The sequence below is a fragment of the Calidris pugnax genome, unplaced genomic scaffold (assembly GCF_001431845.1).
Source record: "Calidris pugnax isolate Ruff unplaced genomic scaffold, ASM143184v1 scaffold44, whole genome shotgun sequence".
NCBI classification, from domain to species: domain Eukaryota; kingdom Metazoa; phylum Chordata; class Aves; order Charadriiformes; family Scolopacidae; genus Calidris; species Calidris pugnax.
Genome location: NW_015094506.1, coordinates 1,189,148 through 1,215,164, shown reverse-complemented (window position 1 = coordinate 1,215,164; position 26,017 = coordinate 1,189,148). Strand labels below are relative to the sequence as shown.

Below are 26,017 nucleotides of genomic sequence, written 5' to 3'. Positions count from 1 at the left end.
GGGGGGGGGGGGGAGGGAGGGGTGGGAGATGGTCCGGCCCGCGGTCCGACCCCGCCGGCCCAAGCCCGCGTGCGCGCGACTGCTCCCTTCCCCCAAATCCTCCCCCCGCAGCGCGATGGTTCGCTCCACACGCTTTACCTGTACCCCCAGGCAGGCAGCAGGGCCCGGCGCAGCTGCGCGCGCAGCTCCCCCAGCGTTGGCTCCGCCCCCTGCACCTCCAGCGGCGCCGTCCGCTTCTGCACCCGCACACGCAGCTTCATGGCGGCGGCGGGTCTCCGCGCCCGCCCGGCGCCCCGAGCGGGCCCCGCCTGGTGGCGGCGGCGGCGGTAGTGATGGTGGCGGCGGCGGGGAGCGGGCGCAAGGGCTGCCGGGGCGTGTCGTTGTTTTGGTCGGCGCGGCCCCGCCCCCAGGGCTCGAGGCGTGGCCCGGGCCGGCCCGATCGGTGCCTCGGCGTGCTACGCCGTGGCCTGCGCCGCGGCTCTGCCCGGCCGCGATCAATGATTGGGCGTTCGGGCCGTAGGCGCGCATGCGCCAAGAGAGGTTCCGCCTCCCGCCGTGGCGGCGGCCGTTGGTGCCGTTGGTTTCCGGGCGGTCGCGGTGCCGTTCGGCAGGGCCTCACCCCCGCCCTCAGCCGTGTGTCCCCCCCCGGGCCTGGAAGGGGATAGGCCCCAGCTCCGAGCGGTTTCTACACCCTGGCTGCTTGTGCGGAGGGGTTTGGTTGGGCCACTTTTCTCTCCCCCCCCTCCTCAGTGCGGTGCCGGTGTAGATGGTCTTCTAAAAACAAAAATGCCCAGGGGAGGCTGTTCCCGGCCGGGCGTTACACTCGGTTGGCGAAGTTCATGGAAAGAGATGCTGAAGGAGGACGCTGCCCCCAAGAGCGTTTAGTTTCATAAAGGCACGTGGTTTTTTATTTTTAAGGCAGACTGCTGAGGCCATCCTGGAGGTAATGTTTTAACACTTGCAGTCAAAATAATCTCGCCAAAAATACTAAGTGTCACAAACTTCGCTTTACTGGCTTTTAGCCCCCCTTTATCTGTCATACTTTAAAGAGGTACCGCCCCACACCTTAGATCTCAAAAAGTACAAGGCTTCATCTAGTCACACACACTTTGTAGTAGTAGTAGTGTTCCACAGCTCACCACTCAGCCACTATTCAAGTTTCTGTTTTGTAGTGTAATGAATTACACTAAATTTCAGAGAACAGTGAATTCAGGGGTAACTTTTGAACAATGCTTATTTTCAGATTATCCTGTTTTTCCATCTAACAATACAATTTACTTACCTCACATTTCTCCACACAAGGAGTAATATGAGAAATAGGAGGTGCAGGAAAATTGGAGTGCTTTCTAGGAATATCATTCTAGAGTAGCAGTGTATAAAGTGAGCTTGCAAGACCTAGCTTGCACAGCTACCACCAGGTACAACAATTTACTATGGCACTATTCACGTTGCTTAACCCCATATTTATAGGAACAGCCCCATCTGTGCCCTGCCAGTGCTTATGGGGCCAGTTAGAAAAAGAGATTGAAACTTCAAAAATTCTGTTCTGGGCTAGAGCTGAGATCTCCTCTATTCCAACTGAACATCCAGCCCAGGTAGATGTGGTTGCTGACTCGCTTCACTTCAGAGTTTGCTCTAAAGCAAAGTCTAGTCAAATATGTGTAAAGCTCAAGGTCAACAATCATCTGGTTTCAATGTCAATAAATGCCTCAATGGAAAGGAGAGACTTGATGAAAGTGACGAAAGCCAAAGAGACTACTGAAATGGAATACTGCTCATTGAACAATGGAAGAGCTGATGCTCATTAGACTGAGCTTGGTGTTACATACTGGGCCCTCACCTGCGAGCATTAAAACAAGTGGTTTTCTAAGAAGCTTGCTGCACCCTTTGCCACTGCCCCAGTGGGAGAAATGCTTATGCAGTCGTCATCAAATGGGGTCGCATCCTGGATATATATATTCAGAAGAGTAGGTTGCAGCAGCAGAAAGGTATGAGAGTGGAAGTGGTAAAGGCAGGGACAAAGAGGATAGAAAAGGAGGAGAAGACTTGAGGAGTGATCAAGAGCACCTTTCCTGTCAGAATCTGTGCTTTTCTCTCTCGAAAAGGATTGAATCCAAAGCGAGTCATGATGCTACTTCAACATTATAACCATTTTCTATTGGCCATGGATGTCCCACTCTGTTTTGTCCTTCAGCGTTGTCCCTGTCCTAGCCACCTCCTGTGTTCCCACTGGTTCCCAGTCTGCTTAGTCTGTGCTGTTGAGGAAGGGTGGAGGAGGCTTCCCTAGTATGAGAAATGTTCATGGTACAGTTGTGATGTTTCCAGCAGAAGCACCATTTCAGCAGCTTGTACGAGCTAAAGTAATTGTGTGAAATAAAATGGTTGAGTTTCTCAGGAGCTTCCTGTAGCACTCATTAGATAACCAACTACACCGGTTACAAGTGGGCATTTCTGCTGGCATTCCGCTAATTTTTCCTTTGAATTTTTAGGAGTCATGCCACAATGTGAGGTTTAGGCACGTACTTCCCTCAGCAGGAAATTTGAAACAGGAAGAGCTCCTAAAAAACAATCATGATGAAAGGCTAAGAGAGTTTCCACAGCTTTCAAGTTTGCCTGTGCAAACTTCAAATGACCCAAAACCACCATCCTTTTTGTTCCTCTCACACATCTTTCTAAAAGGGCTGTTAATTGATAATACTTTTTTTCGGCATCATTTTCATTTTGTCTCAGTCTGCAGGCAGGAGACTTCCAATGGCCAAGCATGAAGTTGCACTCAGGCTGGGAAAGGCCCTGTGTCAAAATAGTACAGGAAACTTGTGGCTTACAAGCCTTAACAAATAGTTGTATATAGAATAATTTTGACTTTCAGAAATGGTGATTTTTTTATTAGTCTAATTCATTAGAAGAATATACAGTATGGTGACAAGAATGCTTTATCAGCATTAAGTAGCTGTTGTTAATGGTTGTTGGAATGGTTGTTAAAGACAATGTGGTTTTTCAACTCAAAAGCCTTCATTGAAGGCTTTTCTCCCCAGCATGGTCAGTGTAACACACAAGCAATAGAACTCATTCCACCAAAGGAATAAAATCCTACTGACAGCCTTAGTGGTTTCTCCTGAGAAACTTGAAACTTAATATAGCTGAGTCCTGTTGACCTGCAGTCAACTTCCCATGGCAGAGAAGAAGTATAAAAAGTAAAGGTCTCTTTGGATCAGTTGCATACCTCATGGAATTATTTTTTTTCCTGAAATCTGAGTGTGGTAATAAAGCCGTGAGCCAGCAGACCTTTTCCATTATTTTTCTTTCTGTATTTGCTACTATGAAAACTGTATTTTATAATACGTACACATAAATATATATATATATGTGTATATATTAACCCTTATGATACTGATATTTAGAATGACTAGGGTCACACTGAAAGATGTGATGTGAGTAATGGTGGAAGGACTAGGAGAAGGGTATGAAGGCTGGAGTATCATCAAGAGATCTGTGAAAGTCTGAAGTACCATTTTAAGTGTGCTAGTAGGGAAGAAGGTTCAAATCAAAACCAGTGGAAAAATCTCCTAACTTCTTGCAGCTTGATGGTGGTCACCTTTACTCCTAAAATATATTTTAAAGCCCTTTATTCTAGTGCTCTATAGCTAGTATATTTACTGGAGCTCTGCTTTACACCATCTCAAGTTGGCTGTCTAGAGATGACCCTTAAGCAGCATCTGAAGTTTGCTCACATGGCTCTCAACTTCTCCATTTCCAACTAAAATCTTTGTCATATGGAGCAAAGGACCTTTGAGTGGGTTTTCTGGGGTTTGCCAGATTGCTTCAGGCCATTTTAGCTATCACCATATTTTCTTGGATTTGTATGTTTGTTTATGTTATTGAACTGCTGACAGTTGTGTGCAGAGTGAAAGTCTTTGAAGTGGCACATCAAGGACAGAATTCAATATCTTTGCATTAGCAGACCAAAATCACATTTCTCTGGGTAGAGGCTCCACCCATGGAAGAAGATTCTCAGAGGAAGATTTCCTATGTTTTGTGATGAACCAAAAGGGTCAGGTTTTTTCTTAGTGAGATTGCTGTAGCCAATTTATAGGATTCTATAGTGACTTCTTACAGAACTGTAATTTATACAAAACCCAGGTAGGGCCTGCATAAGTTCAGAGAGCACCTCATCCTACTGTCAGCTCCATGAAAATAAGTGAATAGGTAATACTTATTAGAGTGGTTTTATTCTTTGTATTGCAGTTCTGTTCATAGGCTATTGTGAGGATCAGGACCCTGTTAAAGGTCTCAATATTTTCTACTCTTCCCCTATCTCTCGGAAACCAGCTTCAGAGCACCCTTAAAATCCTTAGCTGAGGGCAGTGTGCAGTGCAGAGCTGGAACAAGAACACTGACTTTTTTGCTAAATGGACTTTGATGAACTAGTAGTCCTGGCTCGGGTGCTAGGATAGGGCAGTTACAGAAGTCAGCAACATGAACTCAATGGATCCAAACAATGGAAAGTGTGTTTTTTCCATCAGCTCATGGGACAACGGATGACTACCTCCCAACATGTTGATCCATTGTTAACAGATTCTATATAGGCATTGCAGCTATGTTATTCATTTTGCAGCCTGGCGCAGGTTAATAGTTCTCTGGCAGTTCTTCTCCAAGGCTTTGAAAGGGAATCAGGAGGCAAGCCACACTCAGGAAAAGCTGCAGTAGTATAGTGCCTTTGCAAAGCCTCCAAAAGACTGTGGGGGGTTCCCCAAACCTACTCACAAATATAACCTGGAGGTGCAGAGGTGGCCACTGCCTCCTATGGATTCTGTCTGCTGCCTCATGAGTTGGGAAGTAAATAGCATTTCTTTCCACACTGAATGGAGGAAACCATGAACTGGAACTTACTGGAGTTTTTCTTTTCCCATGGATATTTCCAGTAGTTGTGGAGAGGCAAAGATCACCTGCTTTTATGTCATTTACAAAATTCTTCTCTGTATCATTAGCTGGGTACCTTTAAGCATACCTGCCAATATATCTCTCCTGTCAACCATATGCATTTTGTACTCCTGTTACCTCAGAAGTGATTTTCCATATGGAATATCAGTGTGTAGGAAGGGTTAAAATCTTGAAGCTATGACTCCTTTTTGATTTGTCATTGTTGAGTGAGCTGCAGAAAGCCTACCTGTTCTTGAGTATACTGCAAAGTAAATTGGAACAGTGGAGCCAGGGAGAAACTGAAAAATCCAGTCCCAATTCTGTGGTAACAGCAGAGAGATTTGTGAAACTGAAGGGCTCTTTCTGGACTTCAGGTTGGGTAGACACTATATTTGCTGTCATGTTTGTCTTGTGTTTGTTAATTATTTAGGTTTCTTTTCTAAATTTTTTGGAAGTGGAAGAAATTCTTTTGTGGGCTGCAGCTGGAGAGTTTTGTGCAAGACCAAAGCAAGACAAGGACAAAATTCTTTTTCAGAGATACTCTGTTTTATTTTGAAGGTTACTTAGTTTAAGATAGTGTGGTTTTATGGCTGTGTTAAACCTGTACAAGACAATGATAGTGACCTTTTTTTTGCATCAGAAGCTTTCTTAGTTCTTAGGCAGATTTCAGCTCTAATCTTTATTGCAAGTTTTATTTAAAGTTTTTGCAGACTGTTCACAAAGGAGAAACCAAATGTGGTATTTACATTACACATACTGGTAAGTAGAGTACTCCATTACGGTGAGACAGGTACACAGACTGAAACAAAGGAGTTTTTCCGCCTCTTTCCTCTACTTAAAGTACTCGAATACACTATCTCTAAGAAGACAAAAGAACTAAGAGAATGATTTGCATAAAGGAATTGGTCATGCATGCTCAGTTACTGAAGATAAAAATCAGAGTAATTTGTCTGCCATCTATTGTCATCGACAATGCAATTAGAAGCTCTGATTTGGACTATCAGGCAGCTGACAGTTTCCATCTCTGTCTCAGTCATCTGACTAACCTCGTAAAATCAAACCTCACATCTGACAGAGGCTTGGGACTTTGATGAAACCAAGAATATCAGTGGAGTGCAAAAGTAGAGCTTGTTGGTTTGAGAAAGCAATATGAAATGATACCGTCTTTTCCTGCCATGGCAGTTCAGTTGTTGTTCTTTCAGTTTCTCACCTGGCACGCCTCTAAGAGCCAAACAAGAATATTACTAACTACAAAGTGTGGTAGTGACTAAGATTGCCATTTTCTGTTCCTCAATGGGAATGAAATTAAACGAGACTGAGGTACCTCACCTGCATCAATGCTTCCAGCAATCCTGATAGATAAATATCTAGTAACTATTTATGTACTTTCATGATAGAAAAATCTGTCTTTCTGGTTTTGTATTGATTTTTAATTGATCCTTAAATAATCAGGGTACAAAGTGGCATGTTTGCAGGAGAAGCTAAGACACTTTTTGGAAAAAAATTGAGATTTGTGACTCCATCTGTCTGTTCTGCATAATATAACATTGCTACCTTAAAGTAACTGTTTATTATGAGTTGCTTAAAGTATAGAAAACTAAAAAACAAAAACAAAACAAAACTAACATAAGGCTAGAGATGGAAAGACCAGTTGAGGAGATTTTCAAATTTTGTCACAATATGGATTATGTTTTCAGAACGTTTTTTCCCTGAAATAACTTTTTCTTGCGTAGTCTGTTGGGGTAACTGTAAGGATTCCCTCAGAGAACTGATATCAGGGCAATATTGATAATACATTTTGTCTATTGTATAGTTCATAAATCCACTGAAGAGCAGAGTTTTATGAGGTACGGGGTAGATCTTGGATTTGCAAGTGTTTAGATTCTGACCTGATCATATTAATTCCAACATAAAAGTAAGACTACCAAAGGGTTTTTTATTTGGGTTTTTGATTGTTTGTTTGAATGCATCTGTGTGTTTTCTGGCAGATAATAAAATAAATTGTCAGAATTTTTCAAGATAATATGGTACTTATTAGAAATCCAGGAATGATTTTATAGGCTGGGAAACTAGCAAGACTTTTTTGCTACTTCTTAATTAGGAGGTTTTTGTACACAGGCAGGTACCATGATCACAATCAGAGATGTTAGAAAAGGATGTGCCACTCTCCTCAGTGGTAAGGCCAGAGTAAAGTTATCACAGGCCCCTAATAATCCATTTCCTAATGCAACTTGGAGTTGTCTTGAGAAACAGTATTATTATTTCTAGGAAACTGAGCAGTGGCTGTCATTAGTAGTGAAAATGAGGATGAATGCAATAATTTTGAATAAAGAAACCTTACCTTTGTAAGTAACAGTAAGAAATAATTTGTCACAGCTCTAGCAAAGCCGTGCCATGTGGTTATGTCGCACCACGCCACGGCTCACAGTCTCACTTTGTGCTCAGAGGCATTGTGCTGCAGGCTCGTGCCAGGACACCTTACTCTGCTCTGGTGTGACCACCACGTAATTCTCGTGTGTGCTTTGAACTTACCCTTTGCATTCCCTTCTCACCCGATGTCAATCTCATATATCAGTGTTTGGATAAAATCATAGGTTTGTGTGTAACATGGAGGCAAGTTTTGTAGGGAGGCCTACTGTATTTTAATTTATATATATATAGACACACATATATAGATATACAAGCTGATTTAGTTGAAAATCTTTTGGACTCAAGTGCAGTCTATTCTAAGGGGGGACATACATAAAAAAGGTGTTGTCCTATAGGAGGTCAGACCTGCCCCTCCGTGGCTGGATTTGCTCTGTCATGTTCACTCTGCAGGAGGTAGGACAGATGGTTAAATAAATCAGCCAAGACATGGATGTGGGGAAAGCATAGAGTAGTGGAGCAGAACCATTCAGTCTCAACAACAGCTAATGCCTACCAAAATGCTTTCAAAGTAATCAGAAATCTGTGTGTTCTCCCACATTGTCTGCTTCCTGCAGTAAAATCACTGGCTAAACCTCTCGACTATCCACCCTTGTCCCAGTTTCGTTGAGGGAAGTGATGGATACAGATTTTTTGCCACTCATGGTGTGCATCGTTTATGATCACATTTGCATCATAAATGTTGTTAACAGGTCCCTGTGAAGATGCTAAAGGTGTGGTATTCTTTCCTGCTGTGTTTGCTGGCCTTGCAGCTTGAGGCTAATCCTGGTCTTAAAGTGAGGATAACTCAGAAGGGGCTGGACTACGGTATGTCTAACATTGCCAGAAGTTAATTTATGATACATTTGTGCACAGAATATAGTTCCTTAATAAAGGTGCAGTGTGAAAACAAGCTCCTTAAATACTGAAATAGAATAAATTCCTTTTGTCACCTCACACCAGCAACACTCTTTGTCTCTTCTCTCACTTATTTCCTTCCTTTTTGGGCACCCCAAGTGTGAATTTACCCTTGCATTGGGGATTGTATTCTCTTACAGCCCAACAGTGTTTCTACCACAATCCTCATATTGATCTACTTTCTTAGAGCCAGAATAAGATAGTCATATAATCATTCCATTTTTAAAAGTGTTGAAAACTTGATTGAAAGTGCAATATTTAATTGACAGTAATAAGGCATAATTGAGGAAAAAAGCTTACAATTTTGGAACAGCCATGTAACTGCACACCTTTACTTTCATTCCTCCGTTTGGAGTGGGATAGTATCTGCATGTGCCATTCTTTCAAAAAATCTAGTAACCATCTGCCCCTTAATTGTGCCCCTTAACAGAACATCAGCAAGCTTGTGCATGATACTCCTGATCTCCAAAATATGTTTTCCTTTCTCTTTCTACTCATGCTAACTCTCACTGTCTTTTACCTAAGACTTAGTCCATGGCTGTGGAGGGCATGCAGTATAATTTCAATTGTTTACAGAATTAACATCAATAATACAAGTTAACAAGGCAGAAATTCAACAAAGGCTGGGTCATGCTAAGGATTAATCGTCATTTATGTACTGAACATGCTGACAGGCAAACAATGGACTTTTGACATGAAAAGTAGACACTCATGGTTTATGCCTTCGAGATGAAAGCAAGGATCAGGTCCAGTTATTTCTCTCTATGAGCATTGTTTTAAAGGCTTTTGAGGAGTTGAGAAGAGATGGGCAAACATCAGTCACCCAAAACAGAGCTATCTCCATATGTTTTTATGACACAGGAGAAGTCATGCCCTAGAGATCTCTCATGCCTTTAGAAATGAGAATTCAGCCTGGCGTTTCCTACTGTGAGCCCAGCAGTTTTTGTGACATTCAGCATGGCCTTCAAGTGCTGAGTGAACAGGCTATGTTTGCACACCCCTGCATTAGCAGGAAAAACAGAGATTAACAGTGTGCCTCCCAAAGGTGTTTCTCGTATTTGAAGAGCGTGGTGCCTGTCACATCTTTTTCCTTAATGTGAGAATTGAAGGCTGAGGCACTGGATCCTGCCTGCACACTCCTTGCCTGCTGCAAGAATCTTGAGAGAAATCCCACCTGGGATCACTGGCTGCCTTCACTGACAGTTGTAAGAGAACTTTAAGTTATTTCAGAGCAAGTATTTTGCTTTGGAGGCAGGAATTCCCAGGGAATTATAACTTACCTCTCCTTCATAAAAGATGCATTTTATAAAAAGGTATTCATTCCAGTGTTGAGTTTTCATTGGTTTCACTTCTTTGCTTTTTTTATACACTGGAGTCTGGGGGAGAAAAAAAGTAGGTATTTTGTATTCAGCAACTGTGAGTCCAAAAGCTAAAGAAACTCATGCTAAAAATATCTGAAAGCAAGACATCATTCAGTATTAAAGTTGTACCAGTATCTTTATCAAAGATGAGCAAAAAGAAGGAAGACACAAGGAATTTGAGATTTAAAGATGTTCTGTTTGTTGATGATAGGGTCTGTGTTGTTATCAATGCACAAGTAGCATTGAAGCATTCAAGAAAGTAGGGATTCCTTAAAGCGAGGAGAGGAGGTAAGGAAATAAGTCAGAGATCTGCAGCCTGCTGTAATGGATAAGGTGCAGTGGCAAAATATAAGTACTCTGAAAGAAAGGGAAGAAAACATCTAAAAGGATTATCTTTAAACCTCCTGTACACAAGCAACAATCCAGATAGTTCTGCATTTGACATACCAGTACTTCAGGTGCACAAATCACACTTTTTCCATAAGTACACACTACATCTAGAAGTCCTCTTGCTACTCCTTATCTGGCTTTTTCATTCAGCAGTTATGAGGCATTCTGAGGTAAAGGTGATGACCAAGTGTTTCCCAAGCCATATCGCATTGTGAGTGAAGTGAAGGAAGTCTAACAGTTTCAGAAACCTGTCAAGAGTTCTAGAATATAACATAAACTCAAGGACAAGATGATCCTAACAGATGATCTTGATCTTGAGTTAAATGATGTATATGTGAGGCTAACTCAAGTTATAAATGGATGTATAAGTAGTTGGAAGGAGGTCTAGGTAAGGATCATAGAATCAGAGCGTTTCAAGGACTATGTTGAAACTGATGATTGAATTATTTGGCAGAATATGTGGACCTTTGGGTGCCTGAATCCAGTCTGCAAGGCATGTGCTTTCCTCTGTCCCCCTGTAGGCAAGACGATTGGGATGGAGCTTCTGAAGCAAGCAGTGTTGAAAGAGACCTTCCCAAGCTGGAGTGGGCAGGAGACTTTCTCGGTTGTTAAGGTCAACTATTTCATTTCAAGGTAAGTAAAGGTAAGTAAACATTTCAACGTTTTAGGATGAAACAGCTTATTATTACTGTAGAGTAATAATTATGCAGCCATTTTTTTGTTCAGTGTAAAATAATAATGGTTCATCTAATTCTGCTCCCAGTGCCCAAACACTGATTTGTTTCATAAGTACATCCTTCTGCCACCTCTTAGATGAGCTTTAGAAAGCTTCTGAAGGAGCACCTTGGCTAGTTTGTTTAGTCAGTTTGTATCAGAGTTTGGGGCAAGACAGGTGTAAGCGTGACTATGTTACAGCAGGGAAAATGGGTGGGAAAGAGGGCAGAATTGGTGTTATTAACAGTCTGCAGCTATGAAAGATGTGTAGCAGTGAAACTAATTTGTGTTTGATGAGAAAAAGCTGACAAAGGGATAAAATGAAAATGTGTGCAGGAGGATGGTGCATCTGAGCTGACGTGGCAGGAAGATGACTCTTCCAGAATCTTTTTGGATGGATTTACAATGGTAAATCATCATTTTGATGGAGTCGGGCTGGACACCTATATCCTGCTGAGGAAAATCATTGTACAAGGAGCAGCCAGTAGAAAAACACTCTTATAGATTTTCTTGCAATTTCTCCAAATAAGGAGAGTGATACAAAAGCTTTTTCTTCTACAGCCTCCAATCCCATTTTCCAGTGAAAGCTTTTCCAACAGGTTATAAACAGAAAACCAAAACTTTCTGATCTTTTAATATTACTAACAAGCCAAGCTCTCCTGCTCTGCTGTTCAGTAGCATTTTGCTTCCTTTTCCTTACAAATTACCCAGAGATTGGGGAATGTCTATCCTCAGAGGTGTGCAAGACTCGAGTGGGCAGGGCTCCTGAGCTGGCCCAGCTTTGAGTTCAGGGGTTGAATCAGAAAATCTCCTGAGGTCCCATTCCAACCTAAATTATTACATGATCTTCAAAACCCCAATTCATTCTCCCAACGATAGTTCTTGAAATTGGCCATCTTCCCAGGGGATGATCTGATTTTAGCTCACTGCAAACAGGATTATTAAAGGCAACCTTAGTGCTGCCCAAGATGTTATTGGAAAATTATGGTCATTTTAACTAAAAGTAGCTGGTGCCTTCTGCCCCAGGGAAAGTAGATTAAAGGCAGTTGTTTCAGAGATCTCTGCCAGATATCAGGAAACAATGAGTAATGTATACTACATGATAAGATCACAGCTGATATCTTTACAATGTTCACCTCAATTCAACACACCCATTTGCGAGACAATATCCTTGAGTATCAGAGACATTTGTTTTTGGCAGGGAAATCTTCAAGTGAGATATTTTTTGAAAAATGGAGCCTCTCCAGAGTCCTTTGCTGAGGCAGGGGAGGGTATACAGAATGGGGAAAGAGAAACTCTGATGTTCTTCTGCAAATGCCTGCATTCAGACAACCTGGATTTATTTATAGATGTAGCATCTGGGTTTAACGCACAGATTTATTTTCCCCCAGCAAGCACATTTCACTTTAAGGAGTTTGTTTTTCTCCCAAGGGGAAGTTTTTGGTTTGGATAGGCATCCTTTTTCCCTGGCCTGATATCAAGGATTTTTTTTCCAAGGATGCTACTAAGTGTAATGGTACAGGTGTTTTTCTTTCCTAAAATATACAAGGGTCATTCATTTTTGAGAAATTATTTTACTAAAGCATAGACTCTGCCTTTTATAGATGAAAGATTTTCAGTGATCACGAGTCCTTCTTACTCTTGCAACATGCAGTCTAATATCCAACTTTCTGTATTCTGTAGGCTCAGAATTGATGATGTAGATTTCCCAGAAACTTCTGCTTCCTTCATTCCTGGCACTGGCATTAGTCTGTCGGTGGCACGTGCTTCTGCTACAATCAGTGCAGACTGGAGAATGAACACGTGGCTGCTGTAAGTATTGTACAGTGGGATGTAGGTGCGGGGGACAGTTAGGTCTGGGAGAAGAATCGCAAATGAAATTCAGGAATCTAGTTGGTAATTATTATTTTTCAGGTCAGATATGCTGTATCATTTAGCAGCAATCTATTTGAATAAACTTCTTAAGAAGGAAACATCCTCATCTATTTGAATAAACTTCTTAAGAAGGAAATAATGCCAAATAATGCTTAATTTTTCTTCTTTTTATTCTACCCCACATGTTTTCTCCTTAGGAAGTATCAGGTCAGACGTGTTAGCATAATCAGTTTGTCCAGACTGTGTATTGGAACAGGTTGCCCAGGGAGGTTGTGGATGCCACATCCCTGGAAGTGTTCATTTGTAGGGCTTTGGGAACCTGGTCTAGTGGGAGGTGTCCCTGCCCATGGTAGGGGGGTTGGAAGGGATCTTTAAGGTCCCTTCCAGCCCAAACCATTCTATGATTCTATGATTACATGATATTACATGAATATTCAGGAGCACAGAGTTTGCAATGGCAAAAATTTGTTACTTCCTTTGTACAGTATAGCTGGAAGTTAACTCTATAGCTAATTTTCTATTTGCTGGTACAATGTATATTGTCTTCCAAAGTGCTCCTATTAAAGGAAGGGCACTGTTGCAATGCCAAACATCCAGAACTTTGGAAACTCCAGAATTTGGGTCACTGTGGAAAACTGACTTAGATTTATGAGCATGTGCAGTATGAGATTGTCTTTAAAGATGAGATTGCACACTGATTTTTTCCACATTTTTATCTCACCATTTTTGCAATAGAACTTTAATACAATATTCTAGATTTTCTTGGAGCGGGGAGAGGGCTAAAACTTCTGGGATATCAGCAAATTGGTGTATTGTAAGGTGCTAATCTCTACAATTTGGGTTACTACTAAATGGAGTAACTGGTATCAGCAGTAGGCACTGCTCTACTTGTGAGCCAGATAGTACAGCAAGATGGATCACCAGGCTGCAAGTTTCACACTATGTCAGAATTTCAAAGGAGCATGGGAATGAAGTTCTGCATTCAGTGAGGTTTAAAATGGTAGTGGTGGTAGGAGAGACTTTGTGTCTGGCAATACTACTCACTGGTTTGGTCAGGAGTAGTCTATTATTTGGGGCTGGGTTAAGATTAATCTTTTGGGATTACAACTGCTCTCCCCAGGATTTTTGCTTAGCCTGAAAAATAAGGAGGAAAGCAGAGAGACTCATGATTTGAGATTCATATTGGGCTGGGCTCTTTCTCCATAGTATGGTACAGCCACTGTAGTAATGAACAAAGGAAAAGAAAACCAGAGTAATCAGGAGGAAGGGGTGAAAAGTGATGCTTCCAGTACCAGTTTTGTTATGGTAAATGAGGTTTTTATCAGGCTGTTCTAACATCCATTCAGCTCTCTCTATCATGCTTGGTTGGTCTACAGCTTCTACAACTCCTAACCATAGTCCTAATACCTAAATTTGCTGGAATTTAGGTGTGAGGATATTTTTGTTGGAGTCTTAGTAGGAATTTTTACAGATAGGAGAAGTAATGAGCTTGGAGCAGGACAAAAAAATGGAGGACTGTATACATTTAAAAAACTTCTTGAAAATTCTTACAGCAAAGAAGAAAGTGGAACAATTGCAAATTTGAGAACCACTGGGTTGTATATTTGTGAGCTAACTGGCTTCTGCTCCTGCAGTCCCAGAGGCCTTCAGCATGATCAGTCATGAAGGACTGGAATGTCTTGTGTTGCTGTGAAATTGTGACATTTTTGCAAACTTGTCAAATCCTGCACAACACTGGAAAATTAATGTCCTGGAAACTCATGTATATAATCTGTTTTTGAATACCATGCATGTTCCTAATCTACTTTAATCCCTGGAAAACTCATTCATCATTCTAGATGATAGAAGCAAGAAGTTCTTTCAAACTTGATTTACAGGTAGCTTCTTAAATTGTTCACTTAAAGCAGATGTTTCCTTGACTGAGTTTGTTTTTCCTGTTCGAGCAGCAAAGACCAAGGAGGAATTACTGTGTCCATCTCAGGACTGTTTATTGCAGTTGCCTTTGAAGTGTCACGGGACAGCACAGGCCACTTGTCCGTGTTGCTACACAATTGCCAGCTGAGCATTAATAGTGTAAAAGTCAAGTTAAATGGAGGATCTAGGTATGTACATTTTCTAATTAGTCTGTGGGAAGTAGTTTGTAGCATAAGAGCCACTTTTCAAATTTGGATTTTTAGGGATCCAGTTACCTGATATGACTAACTATTGAAGGCTATGAAAATAGATTTTTGAAGGTCTGTTTTCAAAACCAGGCTTCTTTGCTAAGTGTGTGAAGTGTGGTTAATCTACAGGTCTTTGTGCATGTGCCAGCAATAACCTGACTAGACATATTGCCTATGAAAAAAATTGCCATTTAAGCATGTTAAAGAGTACAAGATTGCATATGGAGGTTTGCAGATATGAAGGCGGTCTAGACAAGCTGATCTACAATTTAAGAATAAAACTTTCAAAAGAGAATATGAAACAATGTTTGTAGTTCTCATTTTGATTTTCTAGAATATTTTTGTCTTACTCAAAGACAAAATATGGCTAATTGAGCACTGTTTGTCAAGATGTTAATGTGAACATTCACAACTTTGCAGATTGCCTTCTAAATAACCCTTATGAGACTGAGAACCCCTAGCATTTGTCTGAGACTCACAAATTAATAAAAAGTCAGCTGTTCAGTCTACCAGTATGTAATTGCTTCTCATTAATATAAATGACATTGATGTCCCAGTCTGACAGATTTTACACTTTGAAGATTTTTATCTATGGTAAAAATTCATTGTGTTTGTTTCCTTTCCTCCAGCTGGATCTACAGCTTTCTGTCTGGTTATATTGAGAAGCCCATTCAAACAGAATTGGATAACAATGTAAGTTTGCAAAGATGGTTTCTGCTAGTGAAAGGAGTTGAAATACAGGCCTTACATTACTAATTTGTCTTTCTTTTCATGTAGCTATGCCTCAATATCAAATACAAAATCCAAATGATGGATGCACAGCTTAGAAAGCATCAGGGTGAGTTGTTGATCACAGATTTCTGTTAAGTAATCTTCATAATGCTCAAATTGTAGCCTTTTTTATTAGATGCCAAACCATTCCTGTGTTCACAGTACAAAAAAAACAGTGAAGGAAGAAAAATATGTTCATTGTTCTGTACCTTAACCTGTTCCATAGTCCACCCTAGAAATCTCTTGCACGCATCTTATATACAATATTCAGATTTCTTTTGTGCCCATAGAAAGTCAAGTGTAGTCTAAAAGGCTGTTGTAGCTGACCTGTGTTGTTTCCTTAGATTTTCAAGATTAATATTTTCATGCTGATCCTTTATGCTCTTGGTACTGTGGATATAAGAAAACCTGAGTTAGCAGTAATCCACTAAAGACCTAGCAAACATCCCATACTGCACTGTGGTCCTGTAAGATCTCATAAACTTAGCACTTGTTTTGAAGTGGTCCTGTAAGATCTCATAAACTTAGCACATCTTGTTTTGAACTTGAGTTCAGCGAGATAACAAGTTGCTACAGGCAGTGTCACATCAGGCATGTTTCTCTTCACACCAGTAGCAATTCCTGTGTCACTCTTACAGAGACATGAAGACAATAGATACATTTGTCAAAAAAGCATGTAAATGTAAGATTTTCACTACTATAATCAATCCCACAGCTTTTTTCTTTTTGTTGTTGGGTTTTTTTCCAAGACTATTTGTAGTTTTCACCAAGTCAAATTCATATAATTCACCTAAGCCATATAATTCAGGTCAGAGAGTTTGTTTCCACTCACTTCCACTCACTTTGCATTGTGGATATTTCAATTATCTGCTCTGCTATTAGGAAGCAGAGTAAGTAGCTTTTTTTTTTTTTTTTTTTTCTAAAATGGCCTATACCTGCTGTGTGCCAAGCACTGGCAAATATTACTGAAAATCATGGTCATCCAGAACATTTTCTTATGCAGCACATACCTAAATACTTCAGGCTTGAGGGCACTCCAAGCTGTGCTGTCATATTGAGGATTTCATAATCTCTGTGTGGATTCACCATTTCTCTTTTAAAACATCTGATTATTTATACAATATGAAGAGACCTTACAGTCCAATCCAAAATAACAATCTGACTGAAGCTGCATGCAATGACCTTTCAGAAAAAGTCTTCAATCATATTGTGTGATAAAGTGCCCTCTATTGTTGTGAACAAACATCCCTTGTCTGCAACACTGATATGCGTAAAACTGTGCTAATGTCATCTTCCAAAGTATTTTATACTATTTACCAGTGTTTCACTAATCATATAGGAAAGTTTAGCTCTCGGGAAACATATAAGAAAAAAAAGGGGACTCTGTTGTAAGTACTCATTTCACTGCATGGGAGAGATTTCTAAGTGTATTCAGTTGAGAACAACAGGAAAGCAAAGCCTAAAACAGGAGGAATCTGTTACTTTTTCAGAGGGAAGACTCACTTTTTCCCTTGTAAAAAGTTATTATATTTTCTTCTTCCTTCTCTTACTGTTATTCTTCAAATTCATTATTTCTATTAATGTCTTTGCCTTTAACTAAACAGTAACTGTTTGTGATGTGTTTTTGTAATAATGGCTGTTTTGTTTTTGTCCATCATTATTCTAGTCTTAAGCCAGATTGATGCTTTTGCACAAATAGACTACTCCCTAGTTAGTTCTCCAGCAGTCTTCAAATCACACATTAACTTGGATTTGAAGGTAATTTATCTTTAATATCAATGTGGTTTTTAAGACTTTTCTGGTTCTCTTTTGTGTTGATTCATTTTCTTTCACTGCAGTGTTGTTCTGTCTCTCCAATATTTAATTAGAAAAGCAATAAGACATTTGGACATTTTGGGCAAGAGCTATTTTGGAAACCGGATATGATTGTTTATTTAATAGATTAACTGCATTTGTTAATTAACCAAAGCTATTATTTAGAATTAAATTATTTCAGAGCTGAAACCCTTCAGATGTGCTTTATAAACAGCATTAAAGTGTTCTTTAGATATAGACCTCCTCCACTGCTGCTGGGTCTTCGCCTGTTGCTGGTGGTATGTAGTGATGGCTACCAATGTGATTGCAATACCAAGTATTTGTTTTGAGATGACTCAGCATCATGTATATATATAGGTCACACCCCAAAAAAGAAGACTTCTCACAGACAGTCCTTGAGCAGCACACAACAGTTCCTTTCTTATCTATTTTTCACCTTTGTTGGCAAGAGATATCTCAGTAACGCCCAGCTATTCCAGCAGTTTCGACAGTCCTTGTAATTCAGAGCATCCCCATTGCTCTCAGAAGTGACTTCAGTTAAGAAAGGTGTGCTAGAGCTACGGCTGAAACTCTCCCTCTTGGGAGGGAGAGGAACTTTTACCAGCCACAAAAACCACTCTGCAAGCAGGATATACATAATATACAGGATATACAGTTAAAAGTCATAGGTAATTATTTATCAGCTATTATAGCTAACTAGAACTTACAGGCTAAGCTTTAACGTTCTGACACCCCAATGGGATACTGGATGAGTATCCAGTATCCAATTAACTCAGTCAGTTATTAACCAGTTAAGGGAGTTACTAGTCCTCAGTGCTCCTTGGAACAGGCTGATTCTTGGTGATTATGAGTTAGAATCATAGAATGATAGAATAGTTTGGGTTGGAAGGGACCTTTAAAGGTCATCTAGTCCAAACCCCCCTGCAATGAGCAGGGGGGTTTTCAACTAGATCAGGTTGCTCAGACCAACAGGTCCATGTCCTTCCTGTGCTGAGGGCTCCAGAGCTGGACACAGTACTCCAGGTTGGGTCTCACCAGAGCAGAGGAGCAGAATCACCTCCCTTGACCTGCTGCCATGCTTCTTTTGATGCAGCCCAGGATGCGGTTGGCTTTCTTCAAACTCTCACCTTTTTTCTTAGGGTTTTATACCTTTCTGTGTCAGTATTTTTCCTGTTGAATCTTTGGGCTACTAACCATTACAGTGTCAGTAATTACACTACTTACTGTCTGTTCTCACTTTTCTTATCTCACATGGCCTGAACTCATATACCTTCTCACATTTTAGGCATTAATTTCTTAGTATAACTGAATCAAGGTCCCTCACCTGTGCAGCACCCAAACTAGGTCCTAGAGGACTGGCAGCTGGACCAGGGCAAAGAGTTAGGTGGTATAAAAACCTCATTTATGTGTCTGTGCTAAGCGACTTCCAGTGCTTCTGGGGTGTACCTAAAGATTTTCTTGAAATGTCACCCTTAGAATTAAATTAACAAATGTGTCATTGCCACAACAGAAAGAAAACTGCGGTCCAGAAAACTTTTTGTGTCTTATAGCTACTGTTCAGAATACTCACTTCAATGCTCAAATTCAAACCTTGATAGGATGGAGGCCAGATTTTCTCTGTAATTCCTGTATTTTTCCAATTTGCTGATTTTCATGGCATATCACAAACTTATTTGCTTACTTCAGGTTTTCTTTAATGTCAAGCTTTTCTTCATGTTAGGAAGAATTCTTTCTTTTCAACCACTGCTAATGCATTCTGACAGATACTAATGTTTACAACTAGAAATAGTTGATAATGACTCTTTGCAGGGCACAGTCTATCCGGTAGGAAATCACACAGACCCTCCCTTTGTGCCAGCTCCATTTGCCCTCCCAGACCAGGATGATTCCATGCTATACCTGGGAGTCTCCAGTTATTTTCTTAAGTCTGCTTCACTGGCTTATTACAGAGCAGGGGCCTTTAACATCACCATCTCTGAAGAGGTGAGTATAATTTGCATGTAATAGAATTAAAAATAACAGCGGTATGGGTAGTCAGCAAAGGAGACTAATACATTTTGTTTGCCATTTCACACAGATTTGGGTCACAATTCTACCATTTGTGGGAGGGATTAATGATGTTCATTCTGTATGTCATTATTTAAAATAGTCAAAGTCTCCCTCAAACCTAAGTCTGAACTTCTTGGCAGCTCTAGGCAAGGAATGACAGATAGGAACTTGGTATGCAAGGAGTGGCAGAAAGAACAAAAAAAAACTTCTCTCTGCATGGATTCCACATGGGAAAGGAAAGGGCAAGACAGGAAAGAGTGTACTGAAGTCACAGTCTGCTGCATAGAGGCCCACAACAAATGTATTGGCTGGGGTGAGAGCTAGAACAAACCCTCAGACTCAACAGAGCATCAAAATGAGGCAAGAAGCAGGCACAAGGAGACTAGGGTTTCAGCTGTGGGTGAAGAACATACAAGACTTGTTTCAGAAATTGTGTTTCTACACTGGCATTAGTAGTCAAGAGTTTCCAGTAAGTTTTGCTAAAGGGGTCTTTATAAAAATTGGTGACACAAATGGCAGTGACAAATATTACCACAGTGGTTAGCAGCAAACGGGCAAATAAGATTTTTGAGTCCTGTCCCTGACAGTATATTTCATGTAAGAAAGTCCCGAAGGCAGGAAGGAAGCAGGATGTAATGTCTATTCTTTCAAAGAATAATGCTTGTTCACTGGTACGTGCTCCTAAAACACGTCCATGAGAAATTTCTCTCTTCTGTCCCATAGAGCACTGTGGGTTCCCTAGGAATCATTCTGGGGCAAGGAAATACTAAATCAAAAGATGGATGATCTAAAACTAAAATAAACAGGATATGTTTGTGGGGTTTTTTTCCCAAGGAAAAACTAATTTTCAAGCTGATATAAGGATATAATTTATTTCATTTATTTACAGCTTGCTACTTCTTTCAACCTAAGCACTGGCTTATGCAAAGATTTTGTTCCTGAGGTAGGTGCTTTTACTTATATAGACCCTTTAAGAAAGAGCAGTAGCTAATGTTTCTTATGAATATTAGATATCTGTGTACTAGCTTACTTGCAAAAGTTTGTAGTAGACAGGCAAACTGAGGTGATTTATGATTAGTGCAAGTCTATCCCATCGTAACTTTATGTTTTTCCTATTTATATCACGCTACTCTTTAGTGGTTCTCTACCCCTCTAGATTTGCTCTCAGTCTCCAAAACAGTTACAATGACTAAGTGGCAAACATCTGTGAGATCAGTCTCCTTTTTTTCCTATTCAAGGTAATGGTATCTCTGCTATTTGTAACATGACTTCTCTATGCAAAGATACCCGATTTATGATTACCAGAGATTATACACAATGGGAAGTAATAGTTGTGATTAGCTAAGTTTATAAATGTGATGCAAGAAATTAAGATACTATGAGATGCTTTAAAAATCCCTAATATGGCAACATTTACTATAAAATTACGAAAGTTGGAATCTGTGGCACTGCAAACTATTTTGTCCTCTAGAAGTCTCTCTATTTTTCAAAAGATTGGCTTTTTTGGAAGGCTGCCTCTTTTACAAATTCTTTATATTGTCAGGGAAATTTTTTTTTTTTTTTTACTGGAATCACTCATTTCTCTCATCTCTTTAACACGCAGTGCTAATCCCCTCCTCTTGAATTACCTTTTTCAGGAACAATCTTTAAATTATTTCTTTATATATGGTCAATATCGGTGACTGTAAAACTTCATCCTTTGTTTTATGGTCTCTGAAACTCAGAGTATATGCAGTGCTAATTTTGTCATTTCAGTTGGTTCAATTAAACTGAAGTATTTTTAATATAGATTAATTAACAAGAGGATTGGTATATAGCACCTGATTACGATGCAGCCACAGAAACTGTAGCTTAAGAAAAGCTTAACTTTTCATTCAGTGTTTTTTTACCTCTTCAAAATTCCCCAGGTGGCTCTGAGTAAGGGAACGGCGTGCCCAGTGCTGCTGAAGCTGATGGCTACATCACCACCTGTGGTCAGCTTAAACGCAGACAGATGCACCCTCCAGATCACTGGCTCTGTAGAAGCGTTTGCTGTTCTGCCAAATTCAACCACCCGCTACGTCTTTACAGGGAATCTAGTACGTAAGATGAGCTAAAAGATAACATTCAGTGCTGGGGCTGAACAAATCACACAGTAATCTTTCAGAGCCTTCGAAAATCATAGATATTGGCATAAAATAGCATATACTGGTCTACCACAAATATGCATAATGTTCTGTTGTATTTCACAGGGAGGAAACGTGCACCACATATTGTAGAATTTAACAGGCAGGTGCAGAGAGCTACTTATGAAGGTCCTTTTTTCCATGTGGGAGGTTGAGTGATTATTGAAGAATAAATTGTAATATATAAAAATGCGATTATCTGATGCCCAGTCTTCCCAACTTGTTATAAAATAGTACAGTGTCCCCAGACATCTTTTCATTAGGTTGAAAGTGAACCTATTATGTCACCCATGCAAGGACTTAAGTGATCCTAATGATAAGGAGGCAATTTGGCTAATGTTATCACTTCACTCATGCAATCTCAGTTGCTGACAGAAAGCAGCAAATTCACCAATGATTTCCCTATCTACATGTATTGACCAAATAAAAAGTTTAGACATTGTGTTTCCAATCACAAAAGCAATTGCATTTGTGCCTGTATCTAAGACAGTATCTATCTGTATATACAGTCACAAAAGACTGTTTTGTTTTTTTCCCTGCAGACAGCCAGTACCAGAGCCAATTTGACAATAACCAAACAGAAGTTGATTATCTCATTACTTCTGAAGAGGTAACCAAGGAAAATTCAGAAAGCAACATTAACTATCCCAACATTAGGACACAACAGAACTTCATTGTGTCAGCCTGACAGTGCTTGTTTCATCATGAGAAAAAGAAAATTAGTTGCCTTCATTCTCTCAGGGCTCTAAGACAGTTCCAACTGGTTGGTCTAAATCTTGCAGAAATTAGTAATATTTAGTAATATTAAATAGTAATAATTAAAATTAGAAATATACTAATACTGTGGAACAACCAAGTCTCTTGTGCAAAGTGATACTCTCCCTTTCTGTAGGTTAAACACCTTTCCAGGTGACAATGTGCAATGTATTGGTTATCTTAAAGGCATCTCTTTCAGTCTGTGCTGATGCTGGAGAATGAAGTTTAATAATTAATTCAAAACCCTCTCAATGTTGCTGCCATTCTATGTCTGAGTATCATAAACAAAACTGCCAGAGTGCAAGCACTGCACTGGACCACTGCAACTAGCCCTCTGTATGGCTTCTCATGAGGGGAAGGGAAAAGTGAGACTACATAGGACTTACTGCAACCACAGACACCATGCTATCAAACAATTGAGACTAGAAAAGTGTCTGTATTTTGAAACAAAGCTCAGAGCTTTTTAGATTTTGCTTAGAACTTGCTGGTTTTGTGGTTACCTACAGTTACAAGTATTCTCAGCTGTCTTAGAACAAATTTTACTCGCACTTCGAGCTGGACTGGGTTGACAGATGCTTTCTCCCTAAATGCACCAAGTGGGTAGAAGCACAGACTTTCGGGCAAGTAGCTCACATCAGTGTTTCTTTTTATTAGCTTTATACTCCAAGACGGGGCAGAATTCTAGAATATATGATATTTTTCAACCTATTACATTTTCATTAAAGAAAAATGTAAGCAGCCTTTTCTTAGTTTTGGTCACTGGGACTTTTTAAAAGGAAAAGAAGATGTAGGCTGATCAGAGACAGTTTAGAGCGATCAGACTGTCAGCATAAGTTTAAGAAGTAATGATGCCTCTCACTTAGAACTTTTGACACAAGAATGTGTTCTTCTGTTCTTCAGAATGTTGGTTTTCCCTCTTGTTATATTTACAGTGATCTGAGGATGCGTTACAAACAGTGGAAACAGTTAGGAAATCATAATGGTTAGGAATGGATATGACTTTATTTAAATCATAATGAAGATTTTAGGAATGTATAGTTTAGCTATTGCAGAAGATGGAAATTCAGAAAAATTTGATTTCCTGAGTCTTAGAGTCACAGCCCAGGACTACACATAACTGTAGGAGCAGATTAGTATCAGAAAGATGCAAGTGATTCTACAACTTGTTTGTAGTCATGCCAGTTTTGACTAAAAGCTGTTGGGAATCAAAGAGTCTTTGGGAAAATGAAATGTATGATTCAGCATTAAATCAGTATGAAATTCCATAAATGAATCTTCAAGCAGTGTGCATAACTTGTGCCTTCATCCTTTCTAGTGAATCCTCTTCTTTTACTTCTTTTCCTCAGGCTCCAGATCTCCCTGCTCCACCCAACTCTTGGCCGCTCTGAGGTAAGTTGATGGTTTCAGTGCCTAGGAAAGGTAGCCAAGCCCTTCAGAGATAAAATAAATTAATCTGAACTTGTTGCTGGACAATTCTTGTTCTGTCTTGGGGATATCACCTGACACTTATCTTTCTGCTGCTTTTCTTTTTCTTTCCAGTAAGAGGAAATACCTCTTGGAGTGTTGGGTTTGGTTTTTTTTATCAGAGGCTCCAAATGTTATGGAGTTACTACCATCTAACATTAATTGAAACAAAGAGAAATGTCTGCCTGGGTCTGCATGACCTAGCAAGTCATCATAGTTGATTCTGCTCACTTCTGTATCCAGCAGCACAGAGGCAAGCATGGGACCAGCACCTCTTCTAGCTGTTGCTGACAGCCAGCCTGAATTCACAGCTGGATTGACTAGGTGTAGCAGCTGGAGTGAATACGAAGTCAGGCTTAAACTCAGTTTCAGGAATTACCTCGGATCACGTCAAACAAAACATTAAAAAAAAAAAAAAAGATAAAAAGAGGAGTAAAAAATAGGGAATAAAAGAAACACCATGCCACTTCTTAGATCGTTCACTGTAGACTGAGAAATGGTGAGTGCGACTCTGCAGCAGCTCAGCCCAAGCTACATCTTTAAGCGAAGGGAGGAGGACACTAATCACAGTGTCAGAGCACCAGGAGAGGGCAGTTCGTGCAACTCAGAGAACAGTTCACTTCTGAGAACCGAGTCATAGCAGCTGAAATGGGTTTGAACAGATTTCATTCCTAAAGTGAAGGTTCAACCTAGATATTTAACATACAGGAAAAAAAAAGTTTAATTTAACTTATTGTGAGAAAAATGGACACCTCTTTGCCATGTGTATTTTATATAGTTCAGCTGCAACTTAAACCAAAAAAGATCTTTTTTACCTACGATTTTCTGTGGCAAGCTCTGTTCTGATCTTTTTGCATGTTGCTCCATTTCTAACCCTCCATGCCCCCCGTGAAGCTGCAGTTCCGTAGGCATCCAGCAATAATCACCAAATGTGTTTTTCCCCTCAGCAGATGTCACCAATGGAGAATTTTCTGTCTTACGCGTTACGGAGTGCAGTGATCCCAGTAATCAATGGTAAGGATTGTGGCCAGTTCCTGAGCACTGTTGGTGAGAAAGCAAGGCTGAAACCATAAAAGTGAGTGCCCAGCTTTAAAGACTGTGTTATGGGAGGTTTTCTGTCCATTTGGCTACACCTGGACAGGTCTACGCTGTGCTGGACTTCAGTCCTGGTCCCTCAGTCACCTGGATTAAGGGCTGGGACAGAGTAAGTCTTGGCTCCCTTCCTAACACTGGGTGTGGGTTTGCTTTTCACTGGATGCAGCATGGCAGCAGAGGTGAGACATGTTTGAGTTTTGTCCTGACACAGAGACAAGCCAGAACCAGAGAATGGCCCACACTTACCTCCTGGGGCTTTGGGAGAGCATCTCTAACTTTATCACCTCCCTCTGCCTTTGTGCTTCACCTGCTGCCACAGGCAGGACAAAACAGAAAATCAGCTCAGTGGGATGCAGAGAGTGAGGGGATGATAAAGAAAGAGGTGAAGGTGGAAAGAAGCAGGTGGAAGAGTACAGAAGGTGCCTGTGAGGTAAACAGAGGTGAGGAGACTGCTGAGGAAGGAAGTGAGCTACTAATGAGGAGAAAGGAAAGAGAATGAAAGGGAGGGATGCATAAGTCAGGTGTTTGGAAAAGCAAATAGGAATAGAGCTGGGGCCTGATCCAGGAAAGTGAGAATAAGAGGGACCAACAAGATTCGAGGATCGGGTAGAGAACAAAATAAAAGGAAGATGGAGAGTAAGTCAGAGTAGGAAACTGCAGAAACCAGATCTTGTGGGGCGGATATCTGGAGAGGAGGAAAGGCAGTCAGACGCCAGTGTCAGACAGCTGAGAGATTCTAAGAGGTTTGTATGCAACTTTTTCACAGCATTTTTTGCTTTTTAGCAAATATGAATAATAGGTCCCTTGAGAGGTGCAAGGACAGCTGATTAGAGGGAAATTGCAAAACAAATTGACTTCCTTGAGAAAGATGTTTCTGAAGTGCATTTTATTATTACATTAAAATGTATTTATATTTGTCCTTTCCAAAGCTAAACTAGGAAAAGGATTTCCTCTTCTTAACTTGGCCCACACTACACTGACTGGACCTGTAATAAAAATTGAAAAGGTGAGAAGTGCAATTTCTTGTTAAAGAATATCGCTTCTTTTTCAGGCCTGTGGATTTGTGTGTGTTCCTGTGTTGGGTAGATCTAAATGTTGCTACTAGTAAAGCTTAACTATACACTAAATATAAAAATCCAAACTCGACCCACCCACC

The 26,017-nt window shown here is 40.3% G+C and overlaps 2 protein-coding genes across 2 annotated transcripts in view; one reads left to right on the top strand and one right to left on the bottom strand.

Annotated features, from left to right (window-relative positions):
• FBXO7 (F-box protein 7) overlaps positions 1 to 377 on the bottom strand; it is a 12,947-nt gene extending 12,570 nt beyond the window's left edge. The window contains exon 1 of the mRNA XM_014963578.1: positions 139 to 377. Within this exon, the coding sequence (XP_014819064.1) occupies positions 139 to 260 (122 nt within the window). The 5' untranslated portion in view covers positions 261 to 377. The remainder of the gene's footprint in view (positions 1 to 138) is intronic.
• Positions 378 to 526: 149 nt separating this feature from the next.
• Positions 527 to 26,017, top strand: part of LOC106900957 (BPI fold-containing family C protein-like) — a 26,087-nt gene continuing 596 nt past the window's right edge. Inside the window, 18 exon segments of the mRNA XM_014963277.1 lie at positions 527 to 571; positions 5,233 to 5,271; positions 5,273 to 5,294; positions 6,734 to 6,795; positions 8,040 to 8,154; positions 10,517 to 10,628; positions 12,393 to 12,521; positions 14,531 to 14,686; positions 15,376 to 15,439; positions 15,524 to 15,584; positions 17,184 to 17,275; positions 19,142 to 19,315; positions 20,271 to 20,324; positions 21,289 to 21,459; positions 22,089 to 22,156; positions 23,649 to 23,691; positions 24,717 to 24,780; positions 25,791 to 25,867. Coding sequence (XP_014818763.1) covers positions 527 to 571; positions 5,233 to 5,271; positions 5,273 to 5,294; positions 6,734 to 6,795; positions 8,040 to 8,154; positions 10,517 to 10,628; positions 12,393 to 12,521; positions 14,531 to 14,686; positions 15,376 to 15,439; positions 15,524 to 15,584; positions 17,184 to 17,275; positions 19,142 to 19,315; positions 20,271 to 20,324; positions 21,289 to 21,459; positions 22,089 to 22,156; positions 23,649 to 23,691; positions 24,717 to 24,780; positions 25,791 to 25,867 — 1,548 coding nt within the window.